Source organism: Rhincodon typus, chromosome 2 (assembly GCF_021869965.1).
Source record: "Rhincodon typus isolate 14 chromosome 2, sRhiTyp1.1, whole genome shotgun sequence".
NCBI lineage: Eukaryota > Metazoa > Chordata > Chondrichthyes > Orectolobiformes > Rhincodontidae > Rhincodon > Rhincodon typus.
Genome location: NC_063333.1, coordinates 61,794,141 through 61,812,005, shown reverse-complemented (window position 1 = coordinate 61,812,005; position 17,865 = coordinate 61,794,141). Strand labels below are relative to the sequence as shown.

Sequence of the window (17,865 nt, the reverse complement as noted above, 5' to 3'; positions counted from 1 at the left end):
AATAATGCTGTATCATATACTTTGAGTCCAAGTTGTTTATTAAAATTTAACAGTACAGTGATTCCACAGCTAGCCCATGGAGAAAGCCTCAAACTGCTTCCCAGTTCAAAAGCAGATCATTCACCTCCTTTCTCTGAGCCAATTCCATATTTATATCACTAATTTTCCCTCAGTTCCATGGCTTCGATCTTCAGAATAAGCCTCCTTGGTGATACTTTATTGAATGCCTTCTGAAAGTCCATACATAGCGGATACAATATCTGCTTCACAATCTTGATCCATCTTCACTGTTGCCATGTGAAACAATTCAATCAAGTTAGCCAGAGATGATTGACCTTCAACAAATATATACTGGCGCTCCTGGATTAGACGAGACCTTTCCATATGAAAGTTTATTTTATCTTTGATAACGGTTTCCATTAAATTCCTGACAATTGAGGTTAGGCTGACTGGTCCTTGATGTTTCTTGAACAGTGGTACAACATTAGCAACCCTGCAGTCCTCCAGTACAATGCTTATTTCAGTGAAGATTAAAAGATTGTTACCAATGCCTCTTTTATTTCTAATATTGCTTCTTTCAACAATGTTACCTATGTTCCATCAGACTAGTTGGCTTGTTTATTTTCTAATACTAGTCTTTTTAGCATGCCTTTGTTATCTGTTACTACCCTATCTATAACATCCCTGTCCAGTGTTAGTGAAATCTTCACATCACTTTCCTTTGTGAAGATAGATGTACAGCCTCATTTAACACTTAAGCGTCAACATGAAGATCTCCCAGTGAGTTCTCAACTTTTACCTTAACTAACCTCTTAATCTTTATCAGACAAAAAAGTGCTTCATATTGATCAGTTAATGGTTTTTCCTTCCTTTTCCTCCCCCCAGTACACAGCTGAACTAGGTCTCATTGATGTCTCCACAACCTCCCTAGTTACTGGATTGATTACGACTATCGTGGTTCTGCCAATTGGGTTGTTGCTATCATTGCTATTCAGGTTTAGCAAGGTGAGATCATACGTTGCATTATCCTTTTTAATTAGAGCTTTTCAAGTACCAAAATATTTTCCCACAAAGTCAGTTAATACTTCATGATAATGAGGTTGAGTTGTTGCTAATTTGCTTAATGCGCTTGCGATTGCGTTGATTTTAAGGAGTGAATTTATTCAACTTCAACTTTTCATGAAACAACTTTGCGAATGTATAATCTTATGTAGACCAGCACTGTCAAACTCCATGGCATTAAAGATATTCATTCATGTATTTAGGAGGAGTCATCATCGTCATCAGCAATCACTCGCTAATAAGTACAATTGTTCACCTAGGAATCTCTCTAGTTCCTGTTGCTGCTGGGTGCTCTGAAATGATTGTGTCCCTTAGTACAGGAGTTTCCTCCAAGTCAGTTTCTTCTGAATGAGAGTCTCCATGCATTGATATCTATATTGCATTTCTTGAGGGATGTCTTCAGGGAGTCTTTGAAACACTTCCTGTGTCCTTCTCTCATTGGAGTGCCTTTTCTCGATGGAGAGCCTTCCTTAAGCTGGGTGAAGAGGGTTTGCTTTACTAAGTCAAAACTCAGGCATCCTAAGTATATTGCAGGCCCAGCAGAGCTGGTTTCGGATTAACGTGGCCTCACAGCTCTGGTGCTATTAGCTGCTTCAAGGATATTAGTATGCCTGTCCTCCCATCTGATGCAGGGAATCTATTTCAAAGGCTCTTGATGTGGTCCAAGATTCTGAGCCTAAATGTGGTATTAATGGCATTGAAAATGAGAATATGACAAAATTGTGCACTTTAGTAACAGTTTATCCTGATGTTAAATTATCTAGGATAATTTTTATGATGCTTTTTTGAACAATTTAGTAAATTAACTACCTTGTAACACTTCCTAACATGGACTGGGACTGCCATCGTGTTAAGGCTTTAGATGGGTTAGAAGTTGCTAAGTGTGTTCAGAAAAGTTTCCTCAAGCAGTATATAGTGGGTCCTACGCGGGAAGGGGCAAAACTTGACCTACTCTTGGGAAATAGGGCAGGACAGGTGACTGAGGTGACAGTGGGGGAGCACTTTGGGACCAGTGACCATAGTTCTATTAATTTTAAAATAGTTAAGAAGAGCGGCAAAACTGGTCCACAGGTTCAAGTTCTAAATTGGAGCAAGATGAATTTTGCTGGAATTAGACAGGAGCTTGCAGGGGTTGATTGGAGTAATTTGTTTGCAGGCAAAAGGACCTCTGGTAAGTGGGAGGCCTTTAAAAGTGTGATAGCTAGAGTTCAAGGTCTGTATGTTCCTGTGAGGGTGAAGGGTGAGGTTGGCAAGAGTAGGGAACCCTGGATGACAAGAGATTTTGAGGCTTTGACCAGAAAAAAGAAGGAGGCATGGCTCAGGTACAGGCGGCTGGGATCAAGGGAATCCCTGGAAGAATATAGGGGCTACAGGAGTTTGCTGAAGAAGGAAATCAATCAGGAGGGCAAAAAGAGGGCACAAGATAGCTTTGGCTGAGAAGATTAGGGTGAATCCAAAGAGATTCCAAAGTGTATTAAAGGAAAAAGAATAACTAGAGAGAGAATATGACCTCTCAAGGACCAAAGTGGACATGTATGTGTGGAACCGCAGGAGATGGGCGAGGTGCTCAATGAATATTTTTCCTCTGTGTTTACCGTGGAGAAAGACGTGAAGACTAGGGAACATGGGGAAGTTAGTGGCAATATCTTGGGGCCAGCCCACATCACAGTAGAAGAGGTGTTAGACATATTAGAATGTATGAAGGTGGATAAATCTCCTGGTCCTGACCAGATATATCCAAGAACCCTGCAAGAGGCTAGAGAATAAATTGTGGTAGCCCTGACTCTGATATATTTGCATCATCGTTAGCCATGGGTAAAGTCCCAGAAGACTGGAGGGTAGCGAATGTTGTGCCCTTATTCAATAAGGGCTGCAAATAAAAACCTGGGAATTATAGACTAGTAAACTTAAACTCTGTGGTAGGTAAGTTACTTGAAAAGGTTCTGAGGGATAAGACATATATGGATTTGGAAAGACAGTTTGATTAGGAGTAGTCAGCACAGCTTTGTGCATGGGGATCATGCCTCACAAAATTGTTAGGGTTCTTTGAAGTGACCAGGAAGGTTGATGAGGGCAGGGCGGTAGACGTAGTCCATATGGATTTCGGTAAGGCCTTTGATAACGTTCCACATGTGGAAGGTTAGATCGCATGGAATCCAGGGAGAGCTGGCAAATTGAATACACAGTTGGCTTGATGGTAGGAAGCAGAGGGTAATAGTGGAAAGATGCTTGTCGGACTGGAGGCCTGTGAGTAGTGGTGTCCCTCAGGGGTCAGTTCTAGGCCCATTACTGTTTGTTATCTATATCAATAATTTGGATAAGAATGTACAAGGCATGATTAGCAAGTTTGCGGATGACACTAAAATAGGCGGTATTGTGGACAGTGAGGAAGGTTATCAGAAATTGCAGCAGGATCTTGATCAGCTGGGGAAGTGGACTGAGAAATGACAAATGGAGTTTTATGTAGTGTGAGGTGTTGCATTTTGGGAAGTCAAATCAAGGTAGGAGTTTGATGGTAAATGGTAGGGCCTTAAAGAGTGTAGTGGAACAGAGGGAGCTTGGAGTTCAGGTGCACGGTTCTGTGAAAGTAGAGTCACAGGTAGACAGGGCAACGAAAAAGGCTTTTGGCACTCTGGCCTTTGTCAGTCAGACTACTCAGTATAGAGGTTGGGAAGTTATGTTGCAGTTGTACAGGATGTTGGTGAGGCCGTACTTGGAGTATTGTGTTCAGTTTTGGTCGCCTTGCTATAGGAATGATGTTTTTAATCTGGAAAGAGTACAAAAGAAATTTACAAGGATGTTGCCAGGACTCAAGAGACTGAGTTATAGAGACAGGTTGAACAAGCTAAGACTTTTTTTCTTTAGAGCATAGGAGATTGTGGGGAGATCTTGTATAAGTGTATAACATCATGAGAGGCATGGATAGGATGGATACATTCAGTCTTTTTCCCAGGGTTGGGCAATCGAGGACTCGAGGCCATCAGTTTGAGATAAGAAGGGAAAGAATACGTGGGAACCTAAAGGGCAACTTTTTTAACGCAGACGGTGGTATGCATATGAAATGAGCTGCCAGCGGAAATGGTTGAGGCGGGTACATTAACAACATTTAAAAGGCTTTTGGATGAATATATGGATAGGAAATGTTTAGAAGGGTATGGGCCAAGTACAGGGAAATAGGGTTAGCGTGGATGGACATTTTGGTCAGCATGGACTAGTTTGGGCTGAAGGGCCTGTCTCTGTGCTGTATGACTCTAAGATTCTATGTAAATCTTCTAAAATATGCCCAAATGAAAGACCTTCCACCAGATGTTTCAGACACAACCTTCAGTCTTTTCATCTGGCCAGTTTTGTTGTTCAAAATTCTCCACTCTTCTCCATTGGTTTGATAAATTTCTGACAAATTGCATTGCTTAAGCCACCACAAAATAACTGAAACTCTAAGCACGTGTGAGATTTACCATTTCATATATCTATGTTAGGTAAAATCGCTGAGAGAAGCTGCTATTGAAGAACAATATGTGACTACAAGAGAATCTAATGTGTATTCTGTTGAAGGTAATGTAGAATTTCTTTTAATATAATTATAATTGTCAACAAAGAACTTGAGTTTTCCCATGGTGTTAATAAAAGTAAAACATAATGAATACCTTTCAGATGTGAATATAATGGGGATGAAATATAAGCCTGAAAGGGATCATTGAAATTTGTTCAATTAAAAACCCAAGAACTTTAGTAATTTATGTACTTTGTGGAGTCTGGACAAGCAGCTGTATTCTTGTAGACTCCAGAAATAATTGAGTGTATCAACCTCCCTTGATCCTATCCTGCATGACACCCTTTATCTCTAGACATCGATGTGTGTATTAATTAAATTGATCAGTGTCGACAAGCGTGTTGTAACAAGTTAGCTGAGGAAACTTGAGGATGAGCTTATATACATTCCCAGAACTTTGCAACATGAAATGGAATTGTGCTTATGTGGCACAAAACAAGCAGTTTGTAAGGGCTTTTAGTCTGTATTAGCAAAGTTCCAGTCATAACCAATGATCTGCTCAAAAAAATTAATACATGTTTCATAATCAGGATTTCAGGTTTGAATGTTCCAAATAATTTTTTTAATTATACAAGGACCCATTTCAACTTTGAATGTCTTTTGATATTGTTGCATGACCTAGGAATATGCGACAGTAGATCCTGTGTCTGGTGATGTGCAATTAAACAAGTTTAATAAATTATGTCAGACTAAAAGATCCCCTTGGTAGTTGTGTAGGAAACATGGTAGAGTTTCACATTCAGTTTGAGAATGAAAAACTTGGGTCAGAAACTCAACTAAGACTAACTAGATACGGATGAGGGCAGAGTTGACTGGAGCACATTGAGAAAGGAATTTAGCAGAAAACACGATTGAGGAACAATAACAGATCTTTAAGAAATTAGTTCACAGTTCGCAACAGTGACATACCCCAGGGAAAAATAATTATTCTAGAAAAGGGACAAGCCAAGCATGATTAACCAACAAAATTAAAGATAGTATGAAATTAAAAGTAAATCAGAAATATGTCAAAGGTTGGTGACAAAACAGAGGATTGTGAAAGTTTTAAAAGTCAACAAAGATAACCAATGAAATAATTGAGGGAGAAAAGAAAGTTTGAGTGCAAGCTAGCAGGTAATATCAAAACAGACAGTAAGAGCCTCTTTAGATATATAAAAAGGAAGAGAGAGGTCAATGTGAACAATGTGCTCCTTAGAGATCAAGACTTGGGAAATGATAATGAAGAACCTGGAAATGGCAGAGGTGTTGAATAAATACATTGTGTCAGTCTTCACAGTAGAGAATAGTAATCATATTCCAAAAATACTAAGTAATCAATGGGCTAAACAGGGAGAGTAGGTATACACAGCAACTCAAACTAGATAAAACGTACTCGGAAAGCTCGTGGGACTAAAGGCTAATAGTTGCCCTGAACCCGATTATTTACAATATGTATTAATTATTTGGACGAGGGAAATTGATGTACTCTCATCAGTTGGGAATGATACAAAATAGGGAAGTAAGGAGGAAGATGCGAACGGTCTATTAGTAAGACAGATTGAGCGAACAAATCAAAACTTGGCAGATGGAATGTAATGTGCAAAAATGTGAAGTGAATATTAATTCATGGGGAAACATTGTAAAAATAACAGTAAAGAGAGATTTAGGGTTCCTCATAAATGAATCAGAGAAAGGTAGCATCCAAGTTCAACACGTTAGCAGGGAGGGAAAATGGATTAGTGACTATTATTTTAAAGGGAGGTTTTGCTAAACCTGTGCAAGGTTCAAGTCAGACCACAGCTGGAGTACTATGAACAGTTTTGGTCCCTTATCTAAGCAAAGACATCCTAGCGTTGGAGGCAGTCCACAGAAAGTTCACTGGGCTGATGCCAGTATTGAGGGACTGTATTATGAGGAAAGGCTGAATAGATTGTAATATAGTAAAGTGAGAGGCGAGCTTATTGAAGCATACAAGATTCTTAGGGGATTTGACCAGGTAGATGCATAAGGATTGTTTCTTCTTGACCCTCAGACCAGAGAGCATATTCTCACACTAAGAAATTTCTTCTCTGAGGGTAGTGCAGAGGGCAGTCAAGGCTGGGTCATTAAGTATATTCAAGGCTGAGATAGCCAGATTTTTACTTAGTGAGGGAATCAAGGATTATAGAGAAAAGGCAGAAAAGCGGAGTTGAAGATTATCAGATCATCCATGATCTTGCTTAATGGTGGTGTATAGTCAATGGGCCAAATAGCTTCTGCTCTGATGTCTTACATTTTGTTAGTATCACTCTTGAAGCTGTTGTATACCAGCAGTGTAAAGATGTTAACTTCACCTGTTGCTCAAATATTTTTGATAATATGCAAATCAGAGACTGTAGCCATCTAGAATGAAAGATAAGTTGATGAATGAATAACTTCTGTATCCTTTTCATTGTACACCTTGTAGCAAGTGACCTTGAGCGTTCTTCATATGGAGGGTGGGAAACATGTAGCCTATGCAAAAATGAAATTACAACAATATACAATGAACATTGTCACTCTGGATAGTTTAAATTACTTTCTGTCATTAAAATAATACTGCAGCACATCGGGATGCTGTTCTGACTTCGGACAGTGCATTTGAATCCTACCTATCTTGGCAGAATCTTCAGCAATGGGCACAGAAAGTGTGGAGGAAAAAATATGAGGTAAGCATTATATTAGAGATAAAAATGATTCCAGATAATGAACGACAGAACAACAACTTGAATTTATGTAGAGCCATTGCTGTGGAACCCCCATGTGACTCTTACAATGCAAAAATTTGCAAACCAGTGACATAATGAAATATCAGTACAGGTGAACAGAGAAGTTGGATTTTCAAAAGAAACGAGCCAAAGAAAAGACTGGGAATAAAATTTCAAGGAATTCCTTGCATTGGCCTAGTCAGTCGATGATAGGGTTTTGAAAATCAAAGATGTGCTAAATACCAGAATTGAATGGATGTAGAAAGCTTGTTCGACAGCAGGAACTTACAGAGATAGAGAACGCTGTGGTAATGTAAGAATAGGAATACAATGATGAGAATTGTTATACCAATTCTTTATGATTGCATTTCCTCAGCGTGGTTTACTGGAGTCACAATCTCCCAGTGTTCACTCAGGGCGCTACAGTGAAAGAAGCAACAAGGACAGAAATTGCTTGTCTGAGGGCAGTTCAAGTGGATTTGAGGACTGCAGCTCACAGGAAAATGCCAAACGAGTGCCAAAGGATTCCAAACACAGTACAAGTGACTTGCAATCAGATTATTCATCAGGTAGGAAAAATAATGGAATAATTGAACTGGCAGTATAGTGGTGAGGCAATAGCCTAGTGGTATTATCGCTGAATTCTTAATCTAGAGGCCACAGGTAATGTTCTGGGGACGCGGTCTCAAATCCTGTCATGGCAGACAGTGGAATTTGAATTCACTATACTAAAAATAAATCTATCAATTTTGAAAAACCCATCTGGTTCACTATCTGCCATCTTTACCTGGTTTGGCCTACATGTGACTCCAGACCCACATCAGTGTGGTGAACTGTTAACTGCCCTGTGGGTAATTATGATGGGCAGTAAATGCTGACCTTGCCGGCAACACCCATATCCCATGAATGAATAAAAAAAATTAAAATGTGTTCACTGGATGGTGCCATCACTTGCTGGGCTGATATTTATTGCCCATGCCAGTTGCCCTTGAGAAGGTGGTGGTGAGCTATCTTCTTGAGTTGCTGCAGTGCAGGAGAGTGTGGGTATGTCACAGTGCTAAGAGGAAGGAAGTTCCAGGATTTTGAAGCAGTTAATGTTAAAGTTGTTACAGTATTCCACATATTGTCCATGTAAGACTTTTAATTATCACCACAAATTGACTTTTTATTGTTAATTTGACAGGGATCTTGTATAAACATGTTCTGTTATTGAGGTTCTCTCTTGATTTCAGCAACAAGAAAATATTATTTGTTTTACTACAGTGCTCATTGTCTCCCTGCACCATACAGAACTCACTGTATGAGAGTTTGGACCAAACTGAATTGCTCCCAGTCATTCTTCAATTCATCTTCTTAGATGATTGAAAGCAGCTGGCACCCCCTGATTTGCTTTTATCCACCTATTGGAAAATAGTGACCCTGGCACTTGACTCTCATTGTGTAGCATTAACTCAGAACTCATCCTTTAGATGTACGAGATCTGTTTCAATTTCCTATACCTGAACTATCAGGAATTAAATAAAACACCTCTGACAGTAATCTTTGAAAAATCTGTTTAATATCTCTAGAACACAGCAGTTTGTTTGATCAGACCGTGATGAATAGAGCCAGATATTTTCTCCCAACATGGTGCAATTATCTTGCCTGGGTGATCTGCCTTTTAATTGCTTTTGTGTGCATATTGACAACAGTCCTGTTAGGACTACGGTAAGAATGATTGCAATTCATAAGCCAAGTTTTTGGATTTTTTGAAATCTTCATTCGTTTGAAACAAAAATGATTAAATACTGTGCCTTTTTTATTGTAAATGACAGATTTGGACCAACTAAATCGGTACTGTGGTTACATTCACTGTTCTTCTCACTCCTGTATTGCATCTTTATCATCCAACCTATTGCAGTAAGTAATGTGAGAGACATTTCTGTGTGACAAAGGCTTTACTTAGTCTCCAAAGGAAGAAACACAGGATAGGTACAGGTCATTCAGGTGTTATAATTCACTGGAGTGGCTTACTGGAAATCAAGCCCCCATATTTCTAGAGTTGTCACAAAGGTTAAAAATTTTTATCAAAGTACTCAAAGTCCCAATTTACTTGTCTGAACAAAAAACATGGAGCAGGTTTTCAACATGAACGACTATTCTTTACAATTAAATAGGTTCTAACTAAAGGTAAACAACTCTGAACTGTCCATATATGATGCTACTAGTTAAAGTCCTAAAGCTCCTGTCAGCTCCCTAACTCGTACACGCGCACACAAATACAAAAAAAATGTGATATGGGCAGAGAGAAATAAATGGGCCAGCAGTTCAATGGCCCTAGTCCGCTGGGTTTGCTGAGATGATCCATTTGCTTGCCAGGGTTTTCTGTTCTTCAGTCTCTCTTCTGAAGTTCTTTTCACTTACAGGAAGCACAGGTGAGTGGTACACTAACTGCCGTCTCTTTCTTACTGTTTAAATGTCACAGCTTACAGCGATTGGTGAGGACAAATCAATGCGTTTTCCTCCAGCCTTTAGGGATTTTACTGGAGAGAAAGACACAGCAATTGCCTCTTGCCGCAGTCAGAGTGCTTCTGCCACTATCAGGCATACCCACCAGCTGTTGAGTTCCCTAGCAGCCAATCAGCTAATTGTCACGCTGATGGCTTTTGTCATTTACAACTGGTCACAACTCCATAAGGCAATCAGCAACTTGTTACCTGCTGAGTCTCAGTCTGTATACAGCCCTAGGTCCAGCCCGTCTACACACACCTTGCCCAACTGCTTGAACAATGCAGTAGTGTAAACATGACTCGGAACATGTTTCAGTAATTTGGCTTTCAGAAGAGCAGCAATTCCTTTGACACTCTTTAGTTTTAAAGCACTCCTTTCTCCATTTCAATCCACAATCAAATGGACAGTAGAATAGAAAAACAGTGTGATCTTCACAAAGGTTTTTAATGCTGGGGCAGGTTTTAACATGATGGCTTTTTTTAATTAATCTCTGTGATAAAACCATTGTAATGCTACATTCTCCGACTGATCAATATGAAACCATTTTGAGGTCATTTCTATGATAATTAACTGCTAATTAGCCATAGTTCAAAAGGGACGACAGGCATTTCTCTGTTGGTGAGGGTCCATTCGAGACTTTGTGGGTCACCGATCCAGACCAAGTGTGGGTCAAGGCAAGGAGGCAGCCCTCCATGGACGACACAGTCAGTATGGGGATTAAACCCATGCACCATTCTGCACCATGCTTTAGCCATCTGACCAACCAAGCTTTAACTATCCATTAGAACCAGCTTCCCATTTGACCCTCAAGTATGTCTGGTCATTCAATCAGATAACAGCAGATCTTTATCTCAATTCTATTTACAAAACTGAGAAATGTTCCTTGATATTCTTACTCAACAACATCTACCAACCTTTGTCTTAACTGTTTTAACTGATACAATATCTACGGCCTTTCTGGGATAGAGAGTGAAACACTTCCATTATTTGTTGAAAGAAGACATTCTTTCTCATTTTACGTTCAGTCCTGAAATTTAATTTTAAAGTGAGGTCTCTTTTCTTGAATCTCTCCACGAAAAGATATTCCTCTTTTTCTACCCCATGAATTCTCTCGTATTGATTTTAAACCTCTTAATTAGATCTCCTTTCAACCTCAAAACTCAAGGAACTGTAAGACATGTTCGTGCATCCTCAATAATTTAATCAAATGAATTTATGCTGAATCCCTTCAAGACTGGTATATCTTTGAGTATTGGTGTGCAAGATTGAGAACAGTACTCCAGATGGAATATGTTTAGTGCACTTTACAACAAATACATCATGTTGTCACCTAGACTCCAACTTCTCTAAGATAAGGACCAACGTTTCTTTAGCTTTTTGACTGTCTGTAACTGTGCACCAGGTTTTACTGTTTTCTGTACATTGTCATTTTGATTCATCGATCCTCTTAACACTTACCTTCTCACCATTCATTTTCTGACTTGTCTTTTTCTCAGCCATTAATATCTATTGAACATAGTTTTTCCACTTAGTTTGTCTGTTTCCTTTTTATAGATTCCTGCTTCCAATCAGACAATCTTCTATGGTTCCTAGCTAATTGTTATTTTCAGACTGTTGAACATTCAGTGTTCTGTGACGTCAATTTACTTAATGAGTAAAGCAATAATAAAGAGGGAATCCCAAAATGATGGACCCATTATCCTATCATTTTAACTTCATACAGTAATCAGTCCCACAACAGGCAAACTTTTCACATTCAAAATTATGTTTATGATGATCATTAGCTACATCTAGTGGCAGAAAAGTAGCATTACATTCTTTTTGCTCTTCTAAGTATTTGCGAAGATTGAGTACTCATGATAATTACTTGAATTAGTTTCTCTTCAGACAGGTTTAAATTGACCATTTTAGGAAGGTTTCTCTCACTGCTCAAATTCCTTTTCAGATTTTCTGCACTGCAGCTGTTGTCGCATTGAAAAATAAGGATTGCAACGATATTTACAACATTGTTGATTCAAATTCTTCATTGGAAACCTGCAAGCAATGGAATTCAGAAGCTGGTATCCTTCCTGAGAGAAACCCCACTGATATTAATTACAATATATACAATTCTCCTATGGATCTTGACAGGGTAACACTCATTAATTACTTTGCTTTACTAATTTCTCTTGTATTCCTCATCAAAATGAACTCTGGTCTGTTTCAAAAATATAACATTTGGAAGGATTGGCTCCTGCTTACTACCTAATGACCCTTGTTGATTAGGGTGGACTATGGATGCCAAGTGAAAATGGGGTCAGGCTTAACTTGTATGGTAAGTAGCCCATCAATGTTGAAGAATACTATTTGGGTAAATTATTGGGGTGGTGTTGCTCCCATGAAACAATCATGAGAAAAAAAGGAAATCTAGTTGCTGCTAATACACATCTCCAAATTAGATAGGACTTGAACCTAGGCCTCCTGGCTCAGAGGAAGGGACACTATCACTGCACCACAAGACCCCTCTGTCTTTAAGACAGTTCAGTTCTGCTGATCATTCACAGCTGAACAGTTTTTCATTTACATGAATTTCCTCAAAGAATACTAACTAAAGAGCTAGACATTCAATTTGTAAATGAGGTACTGTAGACTTAATTCTGCTGTGGGGAAGTTTATGGAAGTCCTGTGATTTTTTTTAATCTGGAAGTCTGGTGAACTAGAACATACATTAAGGGTGATCAAAGGATTTAATCTGAAAGCGGTCTGGGGGTTGTAGCTGTCGTGCCTCTCGATCTGCAACAGAACTGAGCAATGAAGCACCAGTGTAAGGATGGTGCAGCAAGCAGCCATAATGTTCACAGTCACTTTAAACTTCTGTGCAACTGATTGGTGATATATCCAGCATCATTCAGAATATCATCCGTTATTCATCCAGGAGATCATGGAGGCAATATGTGCAAGGAGAAATGTTTACGTTGTGTTATTTCTCACCAAAGAGAAGCAGGATGAGCAGGCATGTAGCTTTGCCAGGAAGTCTAGTGCATGGAGCCATCCATTGCACTCACGTGGCCCTGTGGGTCTCCTGTATCAACCAGGAGAGGTACAGGAACTACAAGAGTGACTATTTTATGAATGTGCAGCTGATATGTGACCATTTACAAACCACCATATCTCTGCCCATAATCCTAGCAATCTGCTATTCCTGCTGTCTTTGAGCCTCCAAGAAGAAGTGGAGGATGATGGATGAGGGACAGGGTATGTCCCTCTGCACCAAACTTATGACCCCACCTCAGTGCCACTTGAACTTGTAAGGATAAATAGCTGATTCTGACAATTATAGAAACAGGGTAAATGCGATAAAGCAGATCACAGACATGCTGAAGTGAGTTTGAGAGTCCAGCAGCAACAGTGATGGTGAACAGCAACACATTTCTTTTAATCGGAGTAACTTCTGTGTAAGGGGCAGGCTGCCAAGAAGAACTGGAGGCGGGCAGCACCAGATATCAATCATGCAGAATGCTGGATACCCTGTTTAATGTTCAGCTAGCAGCCTGGACCCACTTGGTGAAAGACTACCATCAGGGAAATGAGAGGGAAGCCCCACATTAGCACATTGCCTGCCTCAATTGCCAACCCACCCCCACCCCGTGCAGGCAGATTCTGAAACACAACCCCACAAACAAAAAACTCAGAGTGAGTTGTGTTTGGTGCTTTGTTGCACATAGAAATGGGCTACGTTCATTTACAAAATGCTGAAATAAATTTGAATTTTTTGAATTTTTTTTTCAAATTAGTCTTTGTTAGTCGTTTAGTAATAGTTTGTGTATTTCTACCATGTAGATTGTTGCTGCTCGCCAAAGGGCTCGCTATTTACGATTAGCTCGACCACCGACTCTTACACAACTTAAAGAAGCCAGAGACCGTATGAGAAAAGAAAGCGTCATTCAGCAGACACTACAGTATTTCATCCTTTCTTTAAATTTTGGTCCATTAATTAAAATCTTATTTGCTTAAGTACCTGGAGTTACTGTTTATTTTTCCCTCTTGGGTGGTCTTTTTGCTGTAGTTATGTAATGCTGAAGTTACACTTTTTCAAAACATCATTTCTTTCCCTGTTGCAGAGAGTTTGTGCTTTTAATTGTCATGCTGATTCTTCTGCTGTTGATAACATTTGGCAAATTTTCCAAAGATGAATATTACCTCAACCAAGCTATTCGGGTGGAGTTTACAAGGTTAGGAAATCCAGTTTGTTTTTGTGGTTTTATTGTAAAATGTAAGTAAGCCTAAAAAATTAGATATTTCTGACTTAAAAGCAAAATACTGTGGAAATTGTGAACCTAAAATAAAACCAAAACCCAGCACTCAGGTAGTATCTGTGTAATGGTTTCATTTCAGGCCAATGATCTTTTCATAAGGAATTGGCATTCCCAAGAGTTTTTTTTATGACAAACTGACAGTTTTAATTGTAATTTAGTTGTAATTTTTCTCCTGGCATTAGCTCATAGATCGATGTACATCTTGCCCTGAAAGGTTAACAGCATTTCTCTCCACAGCTGCTGCTTGACCTGCAGAGTATTTGTTTCTCTTAGTTCAGTTTCAAAACTTTGTATGGTCAAAATCCAGTACCAAAACTGCTGCTCTATTTTGATTTGATTTTAATTTATTATTGTCACATTTGCCAAGATACAGTGAAAAGTATTGTATTGCATACTAACCGAACAAATCATACCTTACAAAAGTACATCAGGGTAATAGAATCGAATGGAGAATATAGTGTTACAGCTACAGCGAAGGTGCAGAGAAAGATCAACTCTAATATATAAGAGGTCTGTTCGTTAATCTGATAATGATGGGGAAGAAGCTGTTCTTAAATCTGTTGGTACTTGTTATCAAACTTTTATACATTCTGCCCGATGGAAGAGGGTGGAAGAGAGTATAACCGGGGTAGGAGGGGGCTTTGACCATGTTGGCTGATTTCCTGAAGCAGCTGGAAGTATGGAAGGAGTCAGTGGAAGGAAGGCTGGTTTTTATGATGGACTGGGCTGCGTTCACAACTTGCTGTAATTTCTTGCAGTCTTGGGTAGAACATTTTAATGATATCCAAATTATTTTCAGTCTATTTTCATTCACACAAGAATTGCCTTCTCTGTAGATTCATTGATACAGGACATATTTCTAGGAGCTGCCTATTTAAGTCACTGAGAGAGAAGATTTTGTTTGATTGCTTTTCGAGGGACAGACAGTGCTGCCTGGTTCTAGGGAACCAGTTTCTATGCAGTGGTGCAATGTAAGCTATTTTCTCCCCCACACTGTAGAATTACACATGTAAATGGACCTTTTGTTATCAGAGGCTTAGAGAAATGCAATAAAAAGGACTTGTATATTGTCTCTTCCTTTCTGTCATATACTTCTATGAGCTTCGTAAACAATGAAGTGTATTCAAATAAATTCGGAAGGAAAACATGGCAGGCACTTGTGCAAGGCAAGGTTCACAACATTGATGAGATGAATAACTCAGTTCATCTAGTTTTTGCTTGTCTGGTAAACAACTGAAACTTTGTTGTATCATGTAATGAGTTTTTAATGACTTTTTTCATAGCGCTGGATTTTAAAATGTTCACAAAAGACGTTTCCAATAAAAAACTTAACTGTTAAATTTCTTGAAATTTTCTGTTGTTGAAAGGGTCATACTGAACCTTTCATTTTGAAATTAGTTGCTACTCTTTATATATTGCTGGCCACCCCTATTTATTTCCGAATCCTCTTTAAGCTGAAGAAGGTGGTGAGCCTTAAACCACCACTGTATATTTGGCAGAGGTATTCCCACAGTGCTGTTAGGAATATAGGAACATAGCAGCAGTACTTGGCCACTTGGTCTTTCAAGCCTGTTCTAACATTTTGTAAGATCATGGCTGATCTGGTTGTGTCTCTGCTCCCCATAACCCTTGACCCACTTGGAGGTCTGTCAAAAACCTATATGACTCAGCCTTAAATACATCTTAAATACTCAACCTCCAACATCTTCTGGAGATGAAAATGCCACACTCTGACGACTCTTTAAGAGAAAAAGAAGTCTCCCATCTCTTTCTTAAAAGCGATACCTCTCATTGTCAATGCTCCCTCTGCACCACCACATCACAAGAGGAAATATCTGCCCTCTCTTATCTCCTCAAGATCTTATACGCTTCATTGAGATCACTTCTCATTCTTCTGAATTCCAATTGACATAGGCTAAACTTCTTCAACCTTTCTTCATAAGATAGCGCTATTAGGGATGGACTCTCTGGATTTTGATTTCAAACCTAGCGGTAATGAAGGCGCAGTGAGAAATGCTCAAGCAAGAATGGTGCACAACATGGAGGGAAAGTTTGAGGTGATGGCATTCCTGTGCATCTGTTGGCCTTGTTCTTCCACGTAGCGTAGCTCCTGAGTTTGGAAAATGCTGCTTGAAAAAAACCACGACCAAGGTGCTGCATACTGCAGTCATAATGCTTCAGTAGTGGGAGTGGGGAGTACATGTTAAAGCTAGGGGTGACATGCCAATCAAGGGGAATGCTGGATAGTGTGGAACCTCTGGTCCAGGCAAGTGGAAAACATTCCATCACCTTCCTGACTTGTGCCTTCTGGTGATTCATGGAGAGGCTTTGGGAGTCAGGAGATCACATTCCTGCACCATGTATTTACACACATTCATTTACAGTCAAGCAAAAAAAAATCTTTTCTAAGGAAATATTAATTCAAAAAGACGTTTATGTTTGCCAATTTGTCTTATAATTAACATTGATTTCATATTTAGGAATCAGAAACACCCTTTCATCAATATCAAAACAACTGATGACTGGTGGAATTGGAGCTTCGGTGCCTTGTTACATGGTCTGTACGGGGATACATGGTACAACAATGCTGCAGCAAAAAGCCAGGTAACTCATACACACAATCAATAACATGCAATAACTTGACTTCAGCTTTTCTGATTAAACCATTTCTCGTGGTAGAACATGTTTCCTGCTGCAGAGTCAGTCCTTTCATGTAAATTTAGTTGTTTTCTTCATTTCAAATTGGCTCAATTGGGACTTTGAAAAAAACTGAAACAAATGTAGTAACACTGTACAGAGGTCCTACCTTCTTAGCTGCAATCCAGATGCCGATTAGGTAAGTTCTGGAATATATTTGACCGCAATAATATTAACACTTGGATTTGCAATTGACTTTAGAATCCCATTACAATTAAATTGAAAAATAAGCTTAGGTACTTTTGCTGATTAGGCAAGAATATTTGTTTGTGTGAATAAGTGTGTATTGAGTACAAATGGAATAATACTTATCTATGATTTTTCTCCTATAGCTGAGTAGCCTGTTCAACTTTTAATGCAGCTCTGGAATCCACATTTTAGGAGAGAGGCTACAGAGAGGATGTTGCCTGGACTGGAGTATTTCATTTCTGAAGAGAGATTGGACAGGCGGGGGTTGTTTTCTTTAGAGCAGAGGAAATTGAGAGGAAATATATGATGGAGATGTATAAAATTTTGAAGGGCATTGAAAGGGCAGACAGGAAGAAACTTTCCCCTTGATGGAGGCTTCAATGACCAGGGGGCACACATTTGAGGTAAAGGGCAGAAGGTTTAGAGGAGATGTGAGGTTTAGAGGGGATGTGAGATGTTCTCATCCAGAGGGTGGTGGGAAATTGGAATTCACTGCTGGTAGAGGCAGAAACTCTTGTAACTTTTAAGAAGTATTTAGATATGCACTTCCAGTGTCAAGATATACGAGGCTATGGATCAAGTGCTGGAAAATGGAGTTAGAATAGTTGAGTGGTTGGTTTTGACAGGTGCAGATGTGATGGGCCAAAGGGCCTTTTCCCTGTACTGTACATTCTAGCACTCTATGTCCCTGTGAACTACCTTGTAGTACGTGGAACCATACTCCAGCATGAGTAACCATCTTCTCCAGATTAACCATTTTCAGTGCAATTGTATCATACAGGAGTGATGCTGCATTGTTCAATAAACATGATTTCTGTCATTTATTGTGTCATACAGTCTTTGTTGGAAAATAATTATCAGCTAATTGAATGTA

At 39.3% G+C, this 17,865-nt stretch overlaps 1 protein-coding gene across 1 annotated transcript in view; it reads left to right on the top strand.

The window, feature by feature from the left end:
- LOC109932581 (polycystic kidney disease protein 1-like 1) overlaps nt 1-17,865 on the top strand; it is a 161,792-nt gene that overhangs the window by 96,683 nt on the left and 47,244 nt on the right. Inside the window, exons 30-39 of the mRNA XM_048608159.1 lie at nt 886-1,005; nt 4,542-4,617; nt 7,178-7,281; nt 7,697-7,889; nt 8,889-9,027; nt 9,135-9,219; nt 11,756-11,941; nt 13,630-13,748; nt 13,911-14,021; nt 16,586-16,709. Coding sequence (XP_048464116.1) covers nt 886-1,005; nt 4,542-4,617; nt 7,178-7,281; nt 7,697-7,889; nt 8,889-9,027; nt 9,135-9,219; nt 11,756-11,941; nt 13,630-13,748; nt 13,911-14,021; nt 16,586-16,709 — 1,257 coding nt within the window. The remainder of the gene's footprint in view (nt 1-885; nt 1,006-4,541; nt 4,618-7,177; nt 7,282-7,696; nt 7,890-8,888; nt 9,028-9,134; nt 9,220-11,755; nt 11,942-13,629; nt 13,749-13,910; nt 14,022-16,585; nt 16,710-17,865) is intronic.